The following is a 24,664-nucleotide window of genomic DNA, read 5'->3' as shown; positions in this document are numbered from 1 at the left end:
TAAGGGATAGCCGAGTCATGCCGCGACGTTAAATTAGGTGCTTCGTGGGAGGCAACCCATTGTAATGTTGTAAATTCGTCGTGCCGCGATGTTAAATCAGGCGTTTGTTGGGAGGCAACCCAATTTTCTTGCTTTTGTCTAGTTATCATTTAGTCACATTAAAAAAAATGTGGGGGGCAGCGAAGCTCGCTTTGCGAGACCGAGACCAAGAATGTTGAGGAGAAAACTGTTAGGGACAGCGAAGTGTGCCTCGCTTTGTGAGACCAGGACCAAAAGAGAAAGAAAAAGAGAAGAGGGGACAGCGAAGTGTGCCTCGCTTCGCAAGACCGGGACTGGGCATAGCTGAACCAGGTAAAGGGGAGTGTCTCCAGGCCGCGCGGTCCTAGCACGACCCCGGGTATTTTTATTTTTTTCTATTTTCTCGTTAATTCTCCAAATTAAAATAATGGCACTAGGTCCTCAGCTTGACCCGGGTGATTTTGAGGGAGTTTTTGACACACACTCTACTTTTGATCTTACATATTTATATTTCTATGATATTGTGCAACTAAGGACAGTGCACTTCTTAAATGTGGGGTGGGGTGTCAAGCTTTAATTTTTATGGCTTGTGCTTAATTGCTAGTGATACATTTTAAATTGCATGATCACTCGTATAGCCATTGTAATTGTATAATTGTAGTATTTTTTTTTGTAGTGGCTTAATCCCGGGTTTTCTTTAAACCACAGTTCTTTCCCAAGGATGCCAGTTTCTTGAACCGAGTAGTTTTAGGTAGACTTTTTTTTTCAAGATTTGTAAAGAATTATGGATTTTTCCCGACGATGGATTATCGAGACAGTTTTCTTGAGGGACTAAAGTCTAGAAAAAATACAAAAAGATTTTTTTTTTGTTTCTCTTTTATGTTGGTTTCTGGTTGAACTGACAATGGAATTAGGAAAAAGCTTGAGTAATTTGTGCTTTTGACATGTTTTATATCGAGGCTTAGGTCTAGAGCATTTGAACTAAGTACTTTCTTCATGATCTTTATAATTACATGCCTTGACAATATGTGTGGCTTTCTTTTGGCACCAAGGCTCATCTCTAGACTCTTGTGATTATTTTCTATGTGCTAAAAGTTTATGATGGTTGTGCTAGTTGCTTTAACTCGAGTGTCAGATCTGAGCCGTCCTAAATGAGTCATGTGCATTGTGTGAGGTGAGACTTTAGTGTACTATGTGCTATCCTTGCTAGTCTAGAACTTGCCCCGTATGTGAGTCAAAGTGAAATGATTACGTCTTGTAAGTTTGGGAAGTGATAGAGGCTTTCTTTGATTGACCATTTAGCCTATTTGCCAACCAGTGCTAATATTATCCGTAGTCAATCCTTTTTAGCCTGTAGACCTTTTTTTTTTTTTGCAACCACATTACAAGCCGAATCCTTTTTGTTCTTAATCAAATCTTGTTGGACCTTTACCTCCGAAAGCACCTTAGTAGCTAGAAGAGTAAATAAAGAGAGTGGGTAGCTTTTGAGTGGAACCATAAAAAGACCAAAAAGGTGCACTTGTGTATAAAAAAATACTATCCAGAAATACCAAATTGAAGAGAGTGAAAAAAAAAGGAATAACACTTCTCATGTCTTTGTCTGGATTAGTAAGTATCTATATGTTGATATTCTTAATGAAGAAGGGTCTAAATGTGTATGGTTTCATGGCAAGACATCGAATTGGTCAAGACAATAAGGTGCTTAAAAGTGAATTGTAGTGTATTAAAGTTCTTAGGAGGGTTAGTCACTATTTTCTCAAATATATCCTACCCGTCCCTTAGCCTACATTACAACCTATAAAATTCTACTTGATCCTAGACTTTACGAGCTTAAATTAGTAGAGACTTACAATACGGGCAAGCCTATGGTACTAACATGGGTGGCATAAGAGTTTCTTTATGAGAGTGAGCGAATTCTTTCTATATTTGAATCCTTAAACTATACTTGAACTTATATTGAGTGTGTGGACTAATTTCTCTCTATGGTTTGTAAGTGAGGGCACATGATTTGCAAAGGATTGGTAGAAACCTTGATTTTTGAGTTGGCACAAGGAGCGAGTCATAGTGTGGAATGCATTAGAGTAAAGTTTTGAGGCGAGAATGTTGGAAAAAGCTACACGAATATTTTAAATAATCTTGGTATGAATTTAAAACTTGAGAAAAGGTATGAAGAGTGCATATGCTGGGATCTAAACATTGATATAAACAATTGTCATTGGTGTGATGGTTGCGTATGTTTTGAAAGGTATTTCTTTCTTATGTGCTTACCTTTAAGTTGCTCGAGGAAGAGCAAGAGTTTAAGTGTGGGGTGGGGATAAAGGATGAAAAGTGCATGTTTTGAGTGTGTGTGTGTGAGTGTGTTATTTCGTGTGTGAGTTGCAAGAGTTCACATCGCTTTTGAAGTGAAAATATGCTCATTATGTGTTTCTTATATGTAGGGATAAACTTGCGTGGAAAAGGATTAAATGGGAGAAAATTGGTGAAAATAAGAGCTGAAGAGAAAGGTCTCGGACAACGAAGCGAGGGTCATTTCGCCAGACCGGGACCAAAGCAGAAGAAACTAAGAAAGTCCCGGACAGCAAAGTGAGGGTCACTTCGCCAAACCGGGACCAGGGAAGAAAAATTCAACTTTTCCAACCCGAATTAGGAGAAGCAATTTCGGCCCAACTCAACCCTAAACCATATAAATATGAAAGTTAGCCACTTATTGGATAGGAGAGAAGACTGGGGAGAGGCAAGAACACACTTGGAGCAAGGAGAAGGATTCAACTTCACGTTTTTCTTCTTTCTTCCTAATTTTTCATTATTATGAATTCTAATCTTGTATTTGTGCAAATAATTATGAGTAGCTAAATTCTCATCTAGGGTTTGATGGAACCTCTTGAAGGATGACTTTTCCACTGCGTTTAATATGAATTTGCCATTTACTTTTCTCTACTTGTTCAACTATATGATTATTGTGGTTTATTGAAGGCCCCTCAATTGACTATGCCTATTTAGTGTGTATTACTTGGAAAACGGTACACATTTAGAAAGTTGTTTACCAACATCACTCCTAATGTATATGAGGAATCAATACGAAGGGTTTAAAGGTGGGATTAAGAATAACGAAAGCTTGGTGTGATCTTAGTGGGCGGTAAACTAGTGCCAACTAGTGTAGTTCAGAAGAATACATCTAGTAAATTATTGTATCTGCTCGGAAGAGAGTTACGACACCTAAAGTACTCACGATCGGTAGAGAATATCTAGCCGAATTTATATGAGACGTGGCGGGGAGGATTCCGATGAGAGGGAAAATCATAACCGTAGACCTTTCCGATCTTGTCTACAACATTTACTTTGTTAGAATTAAACTTACAGCTTTTTAAATACTTTGTTTTTAGTTAGTAACAATCAACTCATTATTCAATAGTTCTGAAGGTTGATTACTTGAATTCTTGTGAAATTAGTAGTTGTGATTAGTAGGTTAATTCCCTGTGGGGTTCGACTCCGGACTTGTAAACCGGATTATATTTGCAACGACCACTAGACCTCTTAGGAGGCATAGTTTGGCGTGATCAATGAGCTGCCATGTGCACATGCTTGGGCAGTATTAAAATATAAATACATTGATCACATTGAGTATTGCTCGGTGTACTACACCAGGAAGTAGCTATTGAAGACCTATAAAATTCCAATTTATCTGGTTCCTGATGAAAGAACATGAAAAATTCCTGCATAAGTTCTAGATGAAAAAGTCTTGCCACCAGACGTGACTAAATCAATAGGAAGTCCAAGGAAGGGGAGGTGCAAGCCAATATCTGAAAGGGAACGAAAAAGGTCGATTTCATGTGGACAATGTGGAGAACAAGGTCACAACAGAAAAACTTGTAGAAATAATCCAAAGAGAGGATGAAATATGTCAAACATAGAATTACTTGTTATTTTACTTTACTGAATATCATAAAGATATAGAAGAATCCAATATATCAAGAATTGTATCAATGTAGAATGTCATTTGAATTTTAGATATAAATAAATATTTGATATATCATTTAAAATCGTGTTGCAAGTGTATTTTTTAAATTATATATCTGTTTGATTAAAAAAGAAGTTGTATCAGCTATGTATCATATTTGTATCTCTTATGTGTTACGTATGTATCTTTGTGCATCGGTAAATTATACATATGTTTGATTAAAAAAGAAGTTGTATCAGCTATGTATCATATTTATATCATCTATATATCTCTTGTGTATCACCTATGTATCTCTATGTATCGGCCCTTACTCATGTCTGTATTTGTGTAATAACAAAGCTAACTAATGAAAAACAGTCGTAGCAGCTAGAAAACTATGCAAATAGTTTTAGAAATTCACAAATAAGAGTGTGGCTTCATTAATACATATTTCGAAACCAAACAAACTGCAGAACTCATTATGAAGAAACTAACTGTGCATCAATCCAAAACGACTATATCATCTATGTATCATGTGTGTATCATATGTGTATCATATCTATATCATATGTATATCATGCGTGTATCTGGAAGAGACAGTGTATCACAAACTACCGTATATTTTTCATATCTTGAATTTACAACACAAAATCAAGGGAGAAAACACCAAAGTAAACTAAACTGCAACACTCCAATCTTGCACTAAAACTCATTAAACCTTTATAACAGAGCAGCCATCTCATTTGCCGTACAAATCTTAAAAGTATTCATAAAATTCAAATACAAACAAATCTGATCCTTCTTATAACAATGACAACATAACAGAACACAATACGAAATAAAATTATTGAGTTCATCCTACAACAATGACAAAGGTAACTACTTCTTCCGTTTCCGCGACTTATTCTGTCGACCAATAATCTCATCATCACTTTGCGCGTTCAGTTTCATCTTCTTTCTAGCATAATCCCACAAGATAGCACCAAATATGTACTGGTGTGCATAGGCATTGAATGTTTTAGGAGGAGTCTTGTCCTCAATGAAATACTCGGCAAATAATGCCGCAAATACACCGCAATCACTACAAAAATAAAAATAACAACAACTATCAAACTGCAGAATCTAAAAACAAAATAGATTGTGTTGAAAGAATTCATACGCTTTGACTTATTGAGGCAGTCTTTCAACTAGTTTTACATCAAAAAGGGTAATCAAGTCCTTTGATTTGTAGACACCAGTGCGCCAATTGATATTTTTTGTTTAAATAGAAATACGTGTGCACGGAAAAATGAGGCAGCAACATAAAATACTTGCATTGTGTTATGAACTTTGGCTTGATGAGCAGCTCCACCGCGCATAGAGTCATACACATATATGCACCTATCCTTGAAGGACTTCACAGCCATTATCCAATGTCATTGTTCCGCAACATTAATTGGCATTAAGACGTGCTCGACGGTGTGCCATGGAACATTGGCATCCAAGACATACCCCTGAATATATTCTGCAATGACATGTTTCGGATTGCACACTTCACTATCTCCATCTGTATCAATAAACGCCTGCCACAACTCATTAATTTTCTCGTCGAAGTACCAATCTGTAGTGGTGAATGTTATAAGTAGGTCTTTGTAATACTTTCCCTTCTTCCTCAAATAATAGAACAAAACATCAATGTGCTAAAACAAAACATACCAAATAATTAAACATTGAAGGCTCATAAGCTTTAAGCAACTACACTTATTCAAACCAAATTCACAGAAAACAAATGAAAATGAATGCTCACTACTTCTCTTGTGCCAGGCAAGATAGCAACTAATAATTTGTTCTAACTTAAGAGGCACGTGTACACTGGCTAAAATTTTTAAAAAAACGTAAAAGTAACTTTTTACATACCGAGTCATCCAAAGGCAGACCATTATATGCCAAAGTGTAAAATTATTTTTTGTCTTCAACATGATATACACCAAGATCATAAGCAGAATTGAGTTCACTAACATGGTTCGGGTAAATTTCATTCCTGATAATAGATATACACAAAAGAGATACAGTGATTTGATATAAAATAATATTGCAAATGATAATATATTAAAATATAAAACTGAACAAAACTCAGAAGTTGGAAACATACTTCTTTCTGGACTTCCCTTCTTTGACCCACACAGCAAATACATTCAACAAAAAAGTTGTCAATGCCAGTTCCAATTTTGCTTTGAAAAGGATGCTTAACAACATAAATTTGCTTTTTTCCTTTTGTTGCAACAACACCAGTACTGTATCCTGAATCAAATACAGTAATGAACGGAAACTGCACGGCCTTTGCAGTACATCTCTTTCTTTTTTCCATTTGCGGAGAAACTTCAGAAAGTAATTCAGGCTGGTACAGAATAATATGAGATTCAGGAACCTCTTTCTCAGATTGTGTAACGACCCAAAATCCATAAAGGTCGTGATGGCGCCGGATACCACTGTCAGGCAAGCCAACAATAAGTACTTAATTAGGTTCTCATTTTGTTACTTTTGAAAACATATTTTTTTTTCTTCAATTTAAATCATAAAAGATGAAGTTTACAAGATAAATAATAATATCTTTAAAATTTCCAATACAGCACAACCCATAATCCTCCCAAAACTCAGTGTTACAAGTGCATGAGCATTAACTAGGAATGTACAATAAAATACAATAGCTGTCCGGAATATAAATTGGACAGAAAAAATGTAGGTACTCTGAGGGAGACTCTGTTGGCTGCGAATCGTCGTATCGAATGCAGCTCACCTAAGTCCCTGCCATAATCGCGCCTCTGCGCTCACAAGGCCTCTAAACATATGTGTACCTGCACAAAAATGTGCAGCAAGTGTAGTATGAGTACGTAAATCAACGCGTACCCAGTAAGTATCCCGCCTAGCCTCGAAGAAGTAGTGACGAGGGATCGACTTCGACACTTACTATGGGCTATGAATAAATAGAATAATATCATTAAATTAGACATGGATTAATTAATACGGTTGCAAGCCCATTATTCTGAAGTAAGTAAACAGTTCTTTTATAATTAAGAACTCTCCAAATTGATTTCTCATTATTTAACAATTTATATCTCCGACCAATGAGGAAATATAAAATTATCAATTGATCTCAGACCGGGGAGGCAATATCGTTATTTATAAATTTCAAGGTAAGCAATACAAGCATGCGCAAATCATGCCGAGGACGTACGGCCCGATCCAAAAAATATTTAAATTGTGCACTGCTAGAGGGTCGAATGACGCGAACCATAGATGCATCTATAAATTTCCCCGCTCGCGAATCATACATGCGATGCGGTCCTCGCTCGTGAATCATACATGAGACACGGTCAAATATAAATTTAAGAAAATACCCCGCTCGTGAATCATACCTGCGACGCGGCCAAATATAAGTTTAATAGTTAAATCATATTTCTTTCTTGATTCTTTTCAAAATAAGGGAAATTCAACTTTGAAGCTTTTAAAAGAAATTACCCCGCTCGCGAATCATTCATGCGACGCGGTTACACATAGATTTCTTAAGCTATTATAATATTCCTCAATTATTTTTGAAATTTTGAAGTTCAAATGAAACCTTTTAAATCTTAATTTCTTCAAATTTCCATTCTTTCAAGACAATCATTACTCAACCTCAATCTTATTTCTTCTCAAGGCAAACAATAACATAAGTCGACAGCAACGTTAACAAGGCATGATGTAAACCTAAACTACCTGGGCATAGGCATAACTAGTAGCTACGTACGGACTATCGTCACCTCGTGCGTACGTAGCCTCCCACAATTAGAAGCATATATTAATTTATTTCACCTATGGCATTAATTCCCTCTTATAAGGTAAGAAAGGAGACTTACCTCGCTCTGAAGTTCCATAACCGGCTTCCGAGCCCTTCAAACAACTTGAATCGATGCACGACGCTCCAAAACTAGCCAATAATTATGCAAACCCATTAACATATACTCAAATACTCAATATAATCCAAGTTGTAACAAATTTCTAACCCCGATCGAAAAGTCGATAAAATCACCCTCGAGCCCATGTGCCCGGATTCCAAAGTTTTTTGAAGATAAACTTTACCCATAACCTCACGAACTCATATATATAATTTTCATCCAATTCCATAACCATTTTCATGGTTAAAATCTCATTTTTAATAAAAATCTAGGTTTTTCATCTAAACCTTTGATTTCCAAGATTTATAAGTTATAATCCACCCAAAAATCTATGTATTTAACTCAAAGTGTGTAGAATTAACTTACCTTCAAGTTGCTAGTTGAAATCCCCTCTCAAAATGCTCCACAATCGCCCAAAATATGAAGAAAATTGGTAAAACATACGCAACTCCGGACTTAAATGAAGGTTCTGCCTTCTGCGATTTTCGCATCTACGGAGTCACACTCGCACCTGCGGACAAATTCCTTGCAGGTGCGCATTTCTCCCTTTTGGCCTGGCACCGCACCTGCGGACAATGGCTCGCTTCTGCGCAACCGCAGGTGCGCCTGCCCATTCGCTCCTGCGCATCCATCCGCTTCTGCGCCCAATCATCGCACATGCGCGTTCGTAGGTGCGCCAAAATACCTCGCATCTGCAGTTGCTGGCCAGATCCTCAGCTTCGCACCTGCGACTGGTGGCTCGCACCTGCGACTGCCCATACGCAGGTGCGATCATACCAGAAGCTGGAAGCTTCAGCTCTTCCTCCAAAACCCAAACTCGATCCGTTAACCTTCCGGAATCTACTTGAGGCCCTCGGGACCTCCACAAAATATACGAACACATCCCAAAACACGTTACGAACTTAGTCGAGCCTTCAAATCACATCAAACAATGCCGAATTCATGAATCGCACCCCATTCCAAGCTTAATGAAATTTAGAATTTTAACTTCTACATTCGATGTCGAAACCTATCAAATCACGTCTGATGGACCTCAAATTTTGCACTCAAGTCACATTTGACATCACGGGCCTACTCCAACATTCGGAATCGGATTCCGACCCCGATATCAAAAGGTCCACTTCCGGTCAAACTTCTCAAAAACCTTCAAATTTCTAACTTTAGCCAAATGACTCCAAAATAACCTACGGACCTCCGAATCCACTTCCGGACATGCTCCCAATACCAGAATCACCATACAGAGCTATTCCCAAACTCGGAATCCCAAATGGACATTGATAACATTGAAATGCACTTCAACCCAAATTTATGAAATTCTTCCAAAATGCTAACTTCCACAATAGATGTCGAAACGCCCTCGGGGCATCCAAAATCCGATCCGAACATACGCCTAAGTCCGAAATCATCATACGAACCTTCTGGAACTTTCAAATCCCGATTTTGAGGTCATTTACTCTAAAATTCAATTTTAGTCAATTCTTTCAACTTAAGGCTTTCGAAATGAGAATTTTCTTTCCAATTCAACTCCGAAATTCACTTGCGACCACACGCACAAGTCATAATACCTGAAGCGAAGCTGCTCATGGCCTCAAACTGCCGAACGATATGCTAGAGCTCAAAACGACCGGTCGGGTTGTTACAGATTGTTCTTTCAGCTCCCCTGCCGCCGCATCAACACTTGCAGTCACACAAACAACGCTAGTCTGAGATTCAGGAACCTTTTATTTCTCGTATTCTGCCTCCATCTCCTCTGCCGCCTCATCTGCAGTCTCACTAATAGTACCAGCATGCGCTACATCTGGTGTGAAAGTTATTTTAGCAACAAACATGTTAACTTTCACACCATAAGGTTCTTCCATGATATTGATACCTAACTGATCTGTTGCATCGAGTACAATGTTGTTACGATGATGCACACTGGTATCTCCTTGAGAATGTGGAACATCTTTGTCTTCACTTCCACCGACCTATTTTTTTTTAAAAGAATCAAATTATCAAAAACAACAAAGAAAAGAAAAAGAAAAAGTGCAGAATGCACAACTAAACACACCTTACAACCATCCATGTCAACATCTTCATTGCCACCAACCTCCATATTGCTCATAAAATTATTATTGTCTTGACGACCACTGTGTCTTCCTCTGGATATGCACCATATTTATCTTCGCTTGCACCAAACTATTTTTAAAAAAATGATACAGTAAGTAAACTCAAAAAATAAAAGAAAATGCACCATGGAAAAGAAACACATACCTTGGAATTTATCAACACAAAGACTTCCTTAAATTTATCAGAAACATGTTCCATGAAAGACTTTAACTGCTTCTGGAGCTACAAAAGGAAACAAATAAGAAAAATAATAGACTTTGAATATACATTTCTAACAAAACTTTCAAAAAAAAAAATATAAAAAACCAATTCAAATCTGTTTAACATCAGCTTTCAACTTCTGTAACTCATGGTCATAATCAACAGGTTGGACACCCGACATTTTTTTTGGTGGGACAACCTCTTTAATCTATTTCGGGGGTGGCATGATAAAATCATCGCTATCATTAATAGGAAGTTTTTCTCTGTTACGTGATGTCAAATATTTTTGATACTCATCGTTAACTTCAACAGGCAAAGTAAATCTCCTTAGCTCTTCAGTTGTAGGAGAAATATTTTTAAATTACAAATGTAACAAAAAGTGCTTCAGTCCTAGATGTATCAAAGATGTATAAAAACTGTATATTTTATGTATCACAATGAATTACAATGTATCATATATATATAACCCATCAATACATAAAAGTTGGTACCTTATTCCCTGTGCTGTTGAAGAAATCAGTAGAGAAGTCCTCACGCGTTGGCATGTCTATCATTTCCCAATTCAATATGTATGGTGTATGATCTCCAACGCGAACAACAAACTATTTATCAATTACAGTGCAACATTCATAGAACTGCACCTGTAGCGCAAGAGGAAATCCACCAATCCTATAAAACTCAGACTTTCCCCTCAACATATCCCTCACCGACTTCATTAAAGCTCGAAATGTAATCTTATCCCTGGAAAAGGACATATACTCACCACTCTCGACAAGATAGAAATCACGCTTACTTATAAATGTCTTCTAAGCCTGAGTAGACATTGAAATGTGTTTATGAAATAAATGATTGCAATCTTAACTGCGTCTTCATCAGACTGCCATTTCTTATTCTCAAAACAATCAATAAGTGACTTCTTTGACACCGCTTCAAAATCAAAAAAAAAATAAGTATCCACCAGCCTATTGAGTCCACTGAAGTTACCATTAACATGTTCATTGCCACAATAATTTAAACCACTTACAACACCAAATTCTTGAAGATCAAAACGTAAAACACATTCGTCATTCAATTTCACATAAAATTGGTCATACTTATCTTGAACCAACTCCCTAAACATTAAAGAATGAATCATTCGTGCCTGAATAACAACTCGAGGTAAATCAAGAAAATAGCCAAAATAGCTTTCCCTAAACATCCGAAGTTGGATATCAGTCAACTTTAACTGTAAAACTGATACGATATCCACATTAATGTATGATGTCCAATGAGTAACAAGAAAAGGCTCACCAAATGGAATATAAAGCTTCCAATGCTACAAATAAATGATACAAATTAAAAACAAACAAATACAAACTAAATCTAATTTTAAAAGAAGATTCAACAATAGAAAAAAAATATAACTGAAATTGACCTTACAAACTTTGTGAGGAATTTTAATTTTTCTGCCTTTTGAACCTTACTTTTTTTGGTTTGACACCCAAATTCACTTCGTCCTCCACGACACGTTTTCTCTGACCTTCAACATCATCCACTCTAACCATTTTGCTCTTTTTTTTCTCAGATTGTCCAACAACATCCTTTCGAGATTCTAACACTTTAACACTGTCGAAATGATTTTGTCTTCCCATATTTCGTTCATCAATCGATTTCTCAACTAAAATCGGGGTTGAATGAGGAGATAAACTCATCGACCTAGTTTCTCTTCTCATGTTGCTCGATTTCTCAATGGAAACCGACTTTGAATAAGGCGATGAACTCATCGAACAAGTTTGTCTTGTCATATTGCTCTTTTTTCACAATTGAAACTAGGTTCAATGAGAAAATTTTAAAAATAATTATACGAACAAACGGTTACAGAATTTTGTGAAGAAATTGATACAAAACTCAACCAAAACTAACAAAATCATCTATAACAGATACCTACGATGAGCTCTAACTAAACAATCCAGTCGCAAAAGCCTAAAAAAAAGGCAACATCGCTTCTCCAAAAACACATGCAATCCGAAAAAATATACAAAATAAGAGATTTTCTACTCCAAATTACCTGGAATCAGACGAAAATAACAGCAAATGTATCTTGTTTTGTCGTCAATTTCAGCAATTTTGGTTCAATTAATCAATTTAGCAAAAAATCGCATATAGGGAGACAGACAGAGAGTGAGAGATAGAGAGAGTGAAAACTTAGAGAAGAGAACGGTGTCTGTATTACAAAAATAACGGATACAAAAAAAACTGACATTAATTGAAACTATTTGGGCCCAAAATGACATTTGGGCCTTTTTTAATAGATATTTTATTTTGGGCTATTTTTTGTTAGAAAAGTTTATAGAGTGACAATTTGGGTAATTTCCCTATCCAAAATGACCTCAACGGTAAAGAGATTTTTACATGGTTGCTCTCTTTTTCAAAATTATTCTCATAAATGATAGTAGTCTTTGTTTATTCCAAAAACGACACAATTCTTTACTTCTTTAGCACTTTCACGTTGGTAACTCCATTAACTAAAGGATCCATTCCTCTACATCATTACAATTTTACTACATTTCTTTTTCCCTCTCTCTTCCATAATTCTTTTTCCTCTTCCATCAATAACACTTACACAAATACATCAAAGATTATAAAAGAAGAATATCTCAAAAATAATCTCCTCTTTAACGAGGTTGCACAATGGGAATTTTAGTATTTTTTTTCTTTAAGTTTTAAACTTTTTGTTGTACAATTTTATTTTTACTCAGAATATACCTTTAATATATTTCAAGTATATTATATTGTGATAATTTATAATGTAAATATTCCATCAATATATCATATATAATTTTTACATGTATTTTATACTACATATATAAATTTTATATATATATATATATATATATATATCATAATAAATGTAAATAAACAAAATATACCATACTTATTCTTTATAGGTGTGTATTATACTTTACATATATCACAATTATATAATTTATCACATATACCATTTAAATAGAAAATATTTAAGCACCAGTCAAAGTTGTAACGTGTTAAAATAATATGTTATTATCCAATTTAAACTCCAAAGAAGGAAACGAAAATAAAAAATTTGCATATACAAAAAAGAAAATAAGAAAGAAAGGCATTAGAATACATAGGGAAGACAAAACAAATATGGAAGGATTGTATCAGTTATGGAAAATAAAAAATTTGAGCGAAAAACTAGGAACAGTTTCTTATGGGATTGATTCTTGTCCAGCTGAATTTTAGGAATATTTATTTGAAAGCTATTATGATATGTTAATATTTAGGTGCCGGATGATAATTAACTAATGTTGCTATAATTTTGTAAATTTTCTTTAAATATTGCCTAGTTATGTTTTTTCCCCGTAAAAAACTAGTTTGCAGTCCTACTTAATTAGTGGTTTACATTCTAGGCATTGAATTTGTAAAATGGCCTAAGAAGCTTATTTGTTTTCAGAGATAAAATTTTGAAAGAGTGATGCACGAGTCTGGTCTTTTGACTTTTGAGTAGGGTGGGCATCGATCGGTTCGATTGTGAATGTTATCGGTTCGGCATATCGATTATCGATTTATAAATATGCTAAATCGATAACCGAACCGATAAGATATCGATTATTGCGTATCGGTTTGTTGGTTATCGATCCTTATCGGTTTACCCGATAAGAATAAAAATTATCCAAAAGTTTCATGTTTTTATTATAGAAATCGTGATCATACTGTTAAGAGAAAGGAACTCAATTTTTGCTCATAAAAAAAGATGGATTAAATTTCAACTTTAGAAAAGAACACTTTCTTTGCATTTGAAAATCCCAATGAATGATCTCAAGTTTTAAAGTTAAGTCAGTAGGAGTAAGGAATAAGACAATCAACAATCTAATTAATTTTATTAACTATGTCACTGCGGGCGGGCATAACTAATAGGAAAATAATAAATTCCTAATCTTGTAAATACTAAAGAATCAGTGCAACAAAAGAAACAAATAGATAGAAAAATCTAAACAATTAATTCTTTAAAGTATAGAACTACAAATCTTAACGGAAGAATTAAGATGAGAAATTCAGAAAAGTTTAAAAATTACTCTAAGGAATAAGGTCGGAAGATGAAGAGTAACTGCCGAGAGAATTGAGAGAATGAAACCATAAGGTGACTTTATATATTTAGTGGGTAAAATTATAATTTTGTTAAAACTTATTGGGATATCAGTTAAACCGTTATTAAAATTGGGCAAACCGAGACCCGAACCGATAACCCAATAGTCAAATAACATTAAATCGTTATCGAACTATTTACCCAATAACCCAATATCCATAACCCAATAGCATTTTATCGGTTCGGGCTATCGGTTATACATGATATATGCCCAGCCCTATTTTTGAGTACTTGCCAAGCAAAAGGAAAGATTCCAAAAGCATGTATTATATTTTTGGCCCCATTCTCTTCTTTTGCTTATCGCAAGAAAACATATATTCTGGGAAGAAAAGCAAACCATATGTAAATACCAGAAAACGGACAAAAGTCCTAATTCACAAATTAGTTTGATAAGTGGCTGACTAAGCTTATTTTCGTCGACTAAGTTTTGATGCACAGAGTGCTCGGTATTTGTGTTGGTGAAAGCAGATACCCAATAAATTAATGGAGATGCGCACAAACTCGTCAAACACCAAACACCATATTTTCCAACCAAAAAAAAAAGATAGTTGAGCTTCATTTTGAAAGGGGAGCCTTGGAGCAACAATAAAGTTATCTTCGTGCGACCTATAGGTCATAGGTTCGAGCCGTGAAAGCAGCAACTAATACTTGTATTAAGATAGGATATCTACATCACACCTCTTAGGGTGCAGCCCTTCCCCGTACCCAACGTAAACGCAAAATGCCTAATGCACTGGCTGCTCCAATTGAGCTTCACTTTGCAATAAGAATTTCATTCCATTACTTCAAGAATTTTATCTGTTGGCTAGTCCCACACACTCTGCTTTAAGGCCTCTATTTTTTACCACTCTTCTTATTCTAAATAAAAGTTCAAATTCAGCTGACAAGGCTCTTAGAATAGCTAAGACATATATACAAAGGAAACTTAGCAGCAAGACAAGCATATCCACTATTCATTGTTATAATGAATTCAAGAAACAACAATATGAGATGCTACATTATTTCCTTACAAACAATTCTATTGCTAGCCTCAACCCCCTTTGGTCTATGTGGTAAGTTAGCATACACTACTAATGTTATTCTGCTGCTCTACCCCTTCATGAGATTAATATTATTATTGTATTGAGCTTATATTTCTGTACACTAATAGTATAAAGATACGTTTAGTTGACCTACGAAAATACGTAACACTTCATATTAAGCCTAATATTGCAATATGAAAAAAATTTAAGTTATATTCACTGATAGTGTAAAACATTTCTTGCATTATCAGTGCATTTGATTTCCCACCTCCTTAAGGTTACCAATTAGTAGCCTTTTAAGTAACCTGATGGTGTAGATTTATTTACAGCATCGATGCATAGAACTTATACTCTATAAAAATAGAGTAATAACCTGCTATAACCGATTAAATTGTGCTAATAGTGTTAAAGTCATTTGCTCGTCCGTGTATATAACTTAAATCTCTAATAGTGTTACTGTCAGTTTCTTTTGTTCTTGTCAACAATGCAGATAGTGTCAAGAAACCCCATGGTTTAGTATTACACAATCATTTACAGTTACAGCTAACTGAAGCAAAAAACCCAGTAAATAATCCACCAAACTGCATAAACCCTCCTCCTCCTTTAGGGGCTGTGCCACTACCTTTCTCTTCCACTCCACCACTATTACCATCTCCAAGTACACAAACTCCACCCTATTATGCACCTAAACCACCGGCGACTATCCCGCCACCGATGACTCATCCATCGGCACCAACACCGCCTTATAAGAAACCGGAGAATGCTGTTTGGTGCGTAGCAAAGCCAACGGTACCAGAAGTCTTACTTCAGCAGGCAATGGACTATGCTTGTGGTTCTGGGGCTGGTTGTGAGGCCATAGAACAAAATGGAGTTTGCTTTCAGCCAAATACTGTACTTTCTCATGCTTTTTATGCTTTTAATAGCTACTGGCAAAAGACTAAACAAGCTGGAGGAACTTGTGAATTTGGAGGCATCGCCATGCTTGTTACCGTTGATCCAAGTGAGACTCAACTCATAAACATTTTTTATGACAAGATATAATTATATACGCTGACAGTATAAAAAAATTCTCAGGTTACGACGAGTGCCATTTTGTCTACGTCTAATCATGGAAGAAGACACTCAAGCATGAGGAGCTGCGGGTACAACAAAATATGTGTGATATTTGCAAGTTATTTTTACTACAAGTGATAAATATGATTATATGAGATACATTTTTTAAGGGCAGTCACTTCACATAGAACATATATTTACTTAGAACTGTGATGTTTGCCATGGCCAGGGAAAAGGTAAGGTATAAAACTAGAGGGAGAAAATGTAAAGACTATTAAAGTTTCTTCAATGACATATTTATCTTTTTATGTAATTGGAAAATTCCATTTAACATATTTTGGAAAGAGTTTAATTCTACCGGCACAGAAAAACAACCATGCCAATCCAAGAAACTAGAGATTCACAAGCAATGAACGTGAAAAGCACGCGAGGCCTTTCAGATTTTGTTGTTCATGATATAGTACAACTTGAAAACTATATGAAAGTAAAAGCGAAGGCAAAACCCTGACATAAATTGAAACAATAAAGTACCTTAGTACCATTTTTTTCTAATACGAAAGACACCAAGACATATGTAGAAGTGCGATTAGTAATCACTAAATAAAAGAAAACCTGATATCATCAATTACTGATAGCGCCCTGAGACCTCTAGACATGAGCAGTGCCTTCAGTGAACTTGGGATCCTCACATCTGTACCTTCCATCAGGCCCAATCCCAAAGCCCCTTGGATCGGCAAATACGTTCTCTAGCAGCTGGCTACGAACAGGATGAGGGCTTTCATCCGCAAACTCAACAGCATCTTCAACCAGCTCATCAATCTTCTTATCAATGGCCTTCAACTCTGCTTCATTGACCAGGTTGTTCTCAAACATATACTTCTTCAAGGCACTGATAGGATCTCGTGCAGCATAATGGTTCTTTTCAGCTGCCAAGATAAACAGATTAAGGTCAAATAAATAAAATCATTGGCTAACATACAACAACACAACATAACATAATTCAGCGGCCAACGACAACAACAACAAACCCAGTATAATCCCACTTGGGAGGGTAGTGTGTAGGCAGCCTTACCCCCTAACTTGTGGAGATAGAGAGGTTGTTTCCACTAGATCCCCCGCTTAGAGAAGCATAAGCACCACATTAATGAAGAGAATTCAGCGGCTAATTATCTAAATGTCTTTAATTTTATTTAATTTTGGATATATACCTCTTTCGCAATACAGAAAATAGGGGTTTACTCTTATATGGAAGCAATAAAGATCAAAGGGCGAAAGCATTCATTGCACACAAATTTGTCAATCTCCAAGATGATCAAAATGCAGCATAATGGTTCTTCTCAGATTGCTTACTATTTCCATAATTTTCAACCAATTTTCAATTTCCAACATGATCAAAATGTAGATATCATGTTATTCACTATTTTGGTTTCTTACTGCAGAGTAATATCCAAAAGATGCTGCATTTCATCACCTTATAAGCAAATTGACGCCCAGTATAGTTCAAACAGGTTCATTTTGTACTACCCAGCAATTCAATTAAATATTCGACTATTTCAATTATTTACAGATCAATTGTACATTTGTTGTAGCAAACCCAATGCACTTCCACAGACAAGGACCGATATGGTACGTCTGTGACAATTCATCAATGAAAAGCATTTCTCATGATGAAATATGAAGTTCTCAAATATTATTTGACATATACTGATATGCTAAGAAAGCTCAAGCTAGTATAGTAGTTGAAGAGCACACCACCACAAAAAAGGGTCAAAATGTAGCGAACCACATTTAACCAGTATTCAGAAAAGCTACCTGAGTTTTACGTGATAGAATAATAGCATATAAATAGTATGTAACAGTTAATACATTCAACAATTTGAAAACATATGCTAAAGCCAGGCTCTGGTTTTACTAATTCCAGTAACAGCAGTAAAAATTAGACACAAAACTGAGTGGATTAGGGAAAAGGAAAATAAGCAAAACTAGACAGAGTTAAACAACTATACAGAAGAAGAGGATTAGAACGCTCACTAGGGTCACGAAGCTCATCTGGATCAGCCAAAGAGTGTCCTCTAAACCGGTAGGTCTCACACTCAACAAGAGTGGGACCGTCACCTCTCCTAGCTCGGGCAACAGCTTCCTTTGCTACCTCCCTCACCTTCAACACATCCATGCCATCAACGTGAACTCCAGGCATCCCAAAGGCGGGACCTTTCTTCCAAATTTCAGGATCAGAAGTTGCCCTCAAGTGGGACATGCCAATTGCCCACAAATTGTTCTCAACAACAAAGATAATGGGCAACTTCCATAGTGCAGCCATGTTCAAGCACTCAAAGAACTGGCCGTTGTTGCAAGTTCCATCACCAAAGAAGGCCATAGTTACATGATCACAGTCTGCCTCTTTCAGGACCTCCCTTTTATACTTGCTAGTGAAGGCGGCACCTGTCGCCACAGGGATACCCTCACCAATGAAAGCGAAACCGCCGAGAACGTTGTGTTCTTTCGAGAACATGTGCATGGAACCACCTTGGCCTCTGCAACAGCCAGTGGTCTTCCCAAAGAGCTCGCTCATCACTTGACGTGCCGGAACCCCTTTGCTCAACGCGTGGACGTGATCACGATAAGTGCTAACCACCGAGTCCTCTTTCTTCAATAGCTTAATGAAGCCAGTGGAGACTGCTTCTTGGCCATTGTACAAATGCACAAAACCAAACATTTTTCCCCTGTAATACATTTGGGCACACATGTCCTCAAAGGCTCTTCCAAGAACCATGTCCTCATACAACTGCAATCCTTCCTCTTTGGTAATTAACTAGATGGGACAACACGCACATAAAATTGAGTTAAAATTTATACGTTATAAAAGCTTGAAACACTTTCAGTGAAGTGAATTCACACAAAAATGAAAAAGAAAACTACCCCCTTAGTCCCATTGTATTTGTATACGATACTATTACGATTTGTAGAGCTTATCACAACTTTTCTTGACTACAATTTTTTGGAACATGTTTAAATATTTTATATTACATAAACCTTTGACATATATTAGTTAATGTAGTGTCGAACAATGTAAATTCTGTTTCAAGACATTATAAACCAACATCCAAATTCACATTCAGAGTATATGCTTCCACTCCCGTACTCCATACCTCATCAACTACAATTTATTGGAAAATATTTAAATTAATGTGAAAGTTGTTACTTTATGTAGTTTCATACTATGTAATTTTTTTTCAAAAAGTTAATAAACCCATCCGAACTCACACAATTGATACTCCCTCTGTCACAATTCATTTGACCCACTTTACGTTTTAGTCTCTGCCGAAAAGAATGATAACTTTCTATAATGAAAAAGAATTTAACTTTAAACTTCCCATTTTACCTTTAATGAAATGATTTATATCCATGGACATGTTATGTTTTAGATCATAAGTCTTTCTTTTTTAAACTCATTACTCAATCAAACACTTTCACATAATGTGGGACTCGGGGACTGAGGGAGTACCTCATTTTTTGGGTAAATTATACAACACCCTTGTAATATGACTCAGTGGCAGCCATACCCATGTATTTTAAAATCAAACACTTACCCCCCTTATACTATGAGAATCCTACAAAGATATGATGTCTTAGTTACAAATACTGGAAATTCTACACAAATATAATGACTCAAAACACAACAGTGATTTAAGCAAGCATGACCCAATTGAAAAAATGAGCTTATAACACCAAAAATTAACATCAATTTCGTTAAAAATTAGGAAAATGCAAGTAACGGACTGGAGATGATTTAGAAACAATTCAAATTTAAGCTTTGATATTTTATAGCCACAGAAATTCTATGGCATGTTTTCGACTCCAAATTTCAAAAGCCTTTCTTTCTAAACTCCGTGTCACATCAAACACCTTCAATCATACAACATATTCAATGAAAAATAAGCACTAAATCAACAGAAAAAATACTTCAAAACACAGCAATGATTAAAGCAAGCATGAACCAATTGAAAAAATGAGCTCTTAAGACAAAAACAAACATAAATTATGATAAAAATAAGGAAAATGCAAGTACCAGATTGGAGAGGGAGGAATCATTTTTTAGCTTCTTGTCTTGAACAACCTCGGAGACAGCAAAAACAGGTTTGGATCGGCGTTGTGAGTGAGGAGGCGAAAAGGGTTTCTTTAAAGAGAGTTTATGGGTTGATCCAAGAAAAAAGGAGCTGTCTTTAAAGTGATTACTCAAAAGGGTATTCTTATCAGTGGATCTGACACTGGAGTTTAGAGGAGGCAAAGGTTGTAAGAGTTTTGTAGCAGAAAAAGAGGTAGCCATATTTGGGAGAAAGATTTATTAAGGAAAAATTGATGGATATGAAGATGAATGTGATTGGAATTTCAGAGGGAGTGAAGGATATAAGAAGAGAGCGGAGAAAACAAGAAGAGGGAAAGGAAGTGTAGAAATAACCGTCAGGAGGAGTTGGCCTATATAAGTATTTTCTTGCTAATTTTTCTTGGGGAAATGACGTGACCTTTTTTTTTTCACTATTTATATTTTGATCCCGTAAAAAGAATTAGGAAAATAATCCTGCATTAAAATTTTAAAATATGCTGGTCAAAATTTTAAAGCACACCGATCAAAATTTTAAAGCACAAATCTTTAAAGTTTTCGTCATAAACAATTCTAGTGATCCGTTAGAATTTTATGCCAATTGCACAAAACTATGGCAACCGTCATAATTTTATGACAATCACTGTAACTTCGCAAAATTATGGCAACTCTCGTCATGACGAATCACTGTTCAAGAATTTCTGACTAGCATACTTAAAAATTCTGATCGAAAATTATTGTATACGGGCGCAACCAAGCCCTTTCGATGCCTCGGTTTCCGATGAAGTATACGGAACCGAGATGTGACGGTAAGAAATTGAAGTCGGGGGCAAGCAGACACCCGAGTCGGTTCGGGCAATACACTTGCCCTCGAAAGAATCGGGGCCACGTCCCAGGTCCGATTCGAACCTCAAAACTTCGAAGAGCATTACCAGATAATCGAGCACGACAAATAAAGGGTCGTGATATCCGTGCCCAACCGAATATTACGGTGTGAATCTCGACATGTATCGGCAGAAAATTGGTAATTAGTAAAACGGAAGATTTTTACCTTTTTTTGAAATTGTACTTGGAGTAAAACTCCTCTATTATATAAAGAGGAGTCTAACTATTCATTAGGTATCATTGTAACACGAGGCAATATACTCTTATTTTCTCTTGTTATTCAAAGTTTTTACTTTTGTTCATCCGTTCTTTATTATCGTGAGCCCGGGATCGAAGACAGACATTTCATTAAAGTTGTTATTGAGTTCGAGATCACTTCCCTTAATTAGTTTGACAATTTATTACGTCATTTATCTGTTTAATCTAACGCAATTTATCATTTATATTGAATTAATTCGCGTATTTTTAAAATCACATATAAATTTAATTGTTATCCGTATTTGAGGGTAAACAACTATATTCCCAATACTTTTCTTATCGGGTTAAAATTTAAATGGTGTTACCAAATAATCCTATTTGTGTCACTCTCTCATTTATTTACCTCTTTTGTGGGCACACTTGGCCTGACATATTGATGAACAAAGGCCCTTTGTTAGCATTCGACTTTTGGGAATTAAGTCATCTTTGGTAGATAGTGTTTTATTGTGAATTCTAATATCTTAGTGTGAATTTAAATTATTTTAGCCTTAGAATGCCTACTGAACTCTGTGAGAAACGAAAATATATATTTTCCTTCATTACTCCCTCCATTCCATTTGGTGTGATATTTGAGGAATTTTTTTTTTAATCTTTTGTGTAAAATTGAACATATATTCTTTATTTTCTTACAAATAAAATTTAAATATTCTGAAAATTCAGAATATATTAAAAAATAAGTCAAAGAAAAACGTGTTTGACTTTTCAAATACTAATGTTAACACATATAAATTAAAACTCTTGAGTATTAATTAGGGTTAATTTCACTTAATGTCATCCAACTTATCATTTATTTCACAAAAGTCACTTATCTATTTTTCATCACTTAGAAGTCACTCAACTTTACCTTTGTAACTTAAAAGTCATTATAGTTCAAAACCTATAAAATATTCAGTAAAAAGTATGACATGGCATTACATTTAATTAAAAAATCTAACAATAATGCCACATAAGCTTAAATAGACCATATCTAAGTTAGACTCATTTCTTCCTCAGTCCGATTTGACCTATAACCAAAATGGGTTATTAATATTTGAACAATTAACTGGACTAGCACTTTGATTTTGTGGTTAATTTGTAGAAAAAGAAGTCTAAGAAATTTAAGAAAAATTAGGTCTTTTGAATTTATCTTTTAGTTTTGGTTGTACATTTGCGGTCAATGACACAATACGTTGTCTCTTTCTTTTGTCCATACTATCGCTATAGCTAGGCTGTCTACGATTGCGGTGTGTATTGATAACTTCTACTGTACAATTTCATTGTGGTTATTTTTTACTGAGCAATTTTTTTATCTGTTAGTATTACTTAATAAGCAATATTTTGACTTTAATGGTACATTTATATGTTATGTGAGATTGATATGGTAGTATTTTAACTTTATGAAAAATTATAAAATGATATGAAGGACGCAAAATCTAGTTCTGTGCCAGTTATGTTCGTATTTTTAATGAAATTATAGGTGGTGGCATTAAGGTTATTACTGTGATGACCCAAAATGTCATCTTTAAATTTAATAATTAATTCTGTTTTCTAAGATCTTGAAAAAATACTATTTATTATTCCTCGACTTGCGTGCGTAGTCCGTAAATTTTTTCGGAATTTTTTTATGTGAAAATGAATTAAAGTATGAATTAGAGCTTTAAAACTCAACTGAGTTGACTTTGATCAACATTTTGAGCAAGCAGACTCAGATCAGTGTTTTGATAGTTCCAGTAGGTCAGTATCGTGATTTGGGACTTGAGCATATGCCCGAAATCAAATTTCGAGGTCCCTAACCCGAGATATGGAATTTTGATGAAAAATTAAAAAATTAAGTTCAAATAGTGACTGGATGTCGAATTATATGCAAACGAACCCGAAATAGATTTTTGATGATTCCAATAGTTCCGTATGGTGATACTTAGGAGCGTAATCAAAATTTTATTTGGAAGGCCGTAGTGAAATTAGGCTTGAAATGGCTAAAATACAAATTTAAAATTTGGAAGTTTGACCGAGGAGTTGACTTTTGATATCGGGGTCAGAATTCAATTCTGAAACTTTTCACAGCTCCATATATGTCATTTATGATTTGTGTGCAAAATTTGAGGTCAATCGTACTTGATTTGATGGGTTTCGACATCGAATGTAGAAGTTGGAAATTCTTAAGTTTCACTAAGCTTGAATTGGGGTGTGATTTGTGATTTGTGATTTTAGCGTTGTTTGATATGATTTGAAGTTTCAAATAAGTTCATATGATATTTTAGAACTTGTTGGTATAATTGGTTGAGGTCTCGGGGGGCTCGGGTGGATTCCGAATGGTTACCGAATCAAATTTAGACTTAAGAAAAAAATCTGAATTTTTGGCCTTCTGGTGTAATCGCACCTGCGGTTAATTTTTCGCAGAAGCGGAACCGCATATGCGGTCAAATTTTTGCAGAAGCGGAAATGTTGGACAGAACACATAAAAATCGGGTTTTAGCCATTTTTATTCATTTTTGAGTTTTGAGTCTCGGATTTTTGCGATTCTAAAGCAATTTTTCTCGACTTTGTATTGGGTAAGTGTTCTATAACCAAAAGTGATTATATTTCATAAATCCATATCTATATTCATCATTTATTTTGGATTTGGATGGAAGAAATTGGAATTTTTATAAAATCTTCCAAAAACGAAAATTTAAGATTTGAGTGTCCATTTGATATCAGAATTTGATAATTTTTGTATGGTTGGACTCGTAATTGAATGGGTTATCGTATTTTGTGAGTTTCGCCGATTTTCGAGACGTGGGCCCACAAATAATTTTTGAGTTAATTTCGGATTTGTATTGAAAAACGTAGTAGTTTCTTATGGAATTGATTCTATAATTTTTGTTGACTATATCAAATTAATTATGACTAGATTCGAGTCAATCAGAGTCGGAAAAATCGAGGAAAAAATATATTACTTGATTAAATTGGAGCAAGTCGAAGTAAGTGACTTGTCTAACTTTGTGTGGGGGAAATTCTCCTAGAATTGATAATTGTAATGTGTGGAAAGTCGTGTAC

The 24,664-nt window shown here is 35.4% G+C and overlaps 2 protein-coding genes across 3 annotated transcripts; one reads left to right on the top strand and one right to left on the bottom strand.

The window, feature by feature from the left end:
- Positions 1-14,737: 14,737 nt before the first annotated feature.
- On the top strand, positions 14,738-16,758 carry LOC104113918 (major pollen allergen Ole e 10-like). 2 transcript variants are annotated; one of them, XM_070177131.1, is made up of 3 exons: positions 14,738-15,378; positions 15,812-16,348; positions 16,423-16,758. In XM_070177131.1, exons 1-3 carry the CDS (start codon positions 15,291-15,293, stop codon positions 16,452-16,454), a joined length of 657 nt encoding a protein of 218 aa, XP_070033232.1. In that variant the 5' UTR covers positions 14,738-15,290; the 3' UTR covers positions 16,455-16,758. The 2 variants fall into 2 exon arrangements, with proteins under 2 accessions (XP_070033232.1, XP_009622531.1); XM_009624236.4 differs by having other exon boundaries at positions 14,740-15,378; positions 15,839-16,348.
- Positions 16,759-16,800: 42 nt separating this feature from the next.
- On the bottom strand, positions 16,801-20,902 carry LOC104113919 (pyruvate dehydrogenase E1 component subunit alpha-3, chloroplastic-like). Its single transcript, XM_009624237.4, has 3 exons — positions 20,471-20,902; positions 18,433-19,213; positions 16,801-17,327 (listed from the first exon to the last, which is right to left on the bottom strand). The coding sequence occupies exons 1-3, from the start codon at positions 20,726-20,728 to the stop codon at positions 17,050-17,052; spliced, it is 1,317 nt and encodes a 438-aa protein (XP_009622532.1). The 5' UTR covers positions 20,729-20,902; the 3' UTR covers positions 16,801-17,049.
- Between the last annotated feature and the right edge of the window lie 3,762 nt (positions 20,903-24,664).

This window comes from Nicotiana tomentosiformis, chromosome 6 (assembly GCF_000390325.3).
Source record: "Nicotiana tomentosiformis chromosome 6, ASM39032v3, whole genome shotgun sequence".
In the NCBI taxonomy this organism is placed as follows: domain Eukaryota; kingdom Viridiplantae; phylum Streptophyta; class Magnoliopsida; order Solanales; family Solanaceae; genus Nicotiana; species Nicotiana tomentosiformis.
This window is presented reverse-complemented; position numbering and strand designations above follow the sequence as displayed.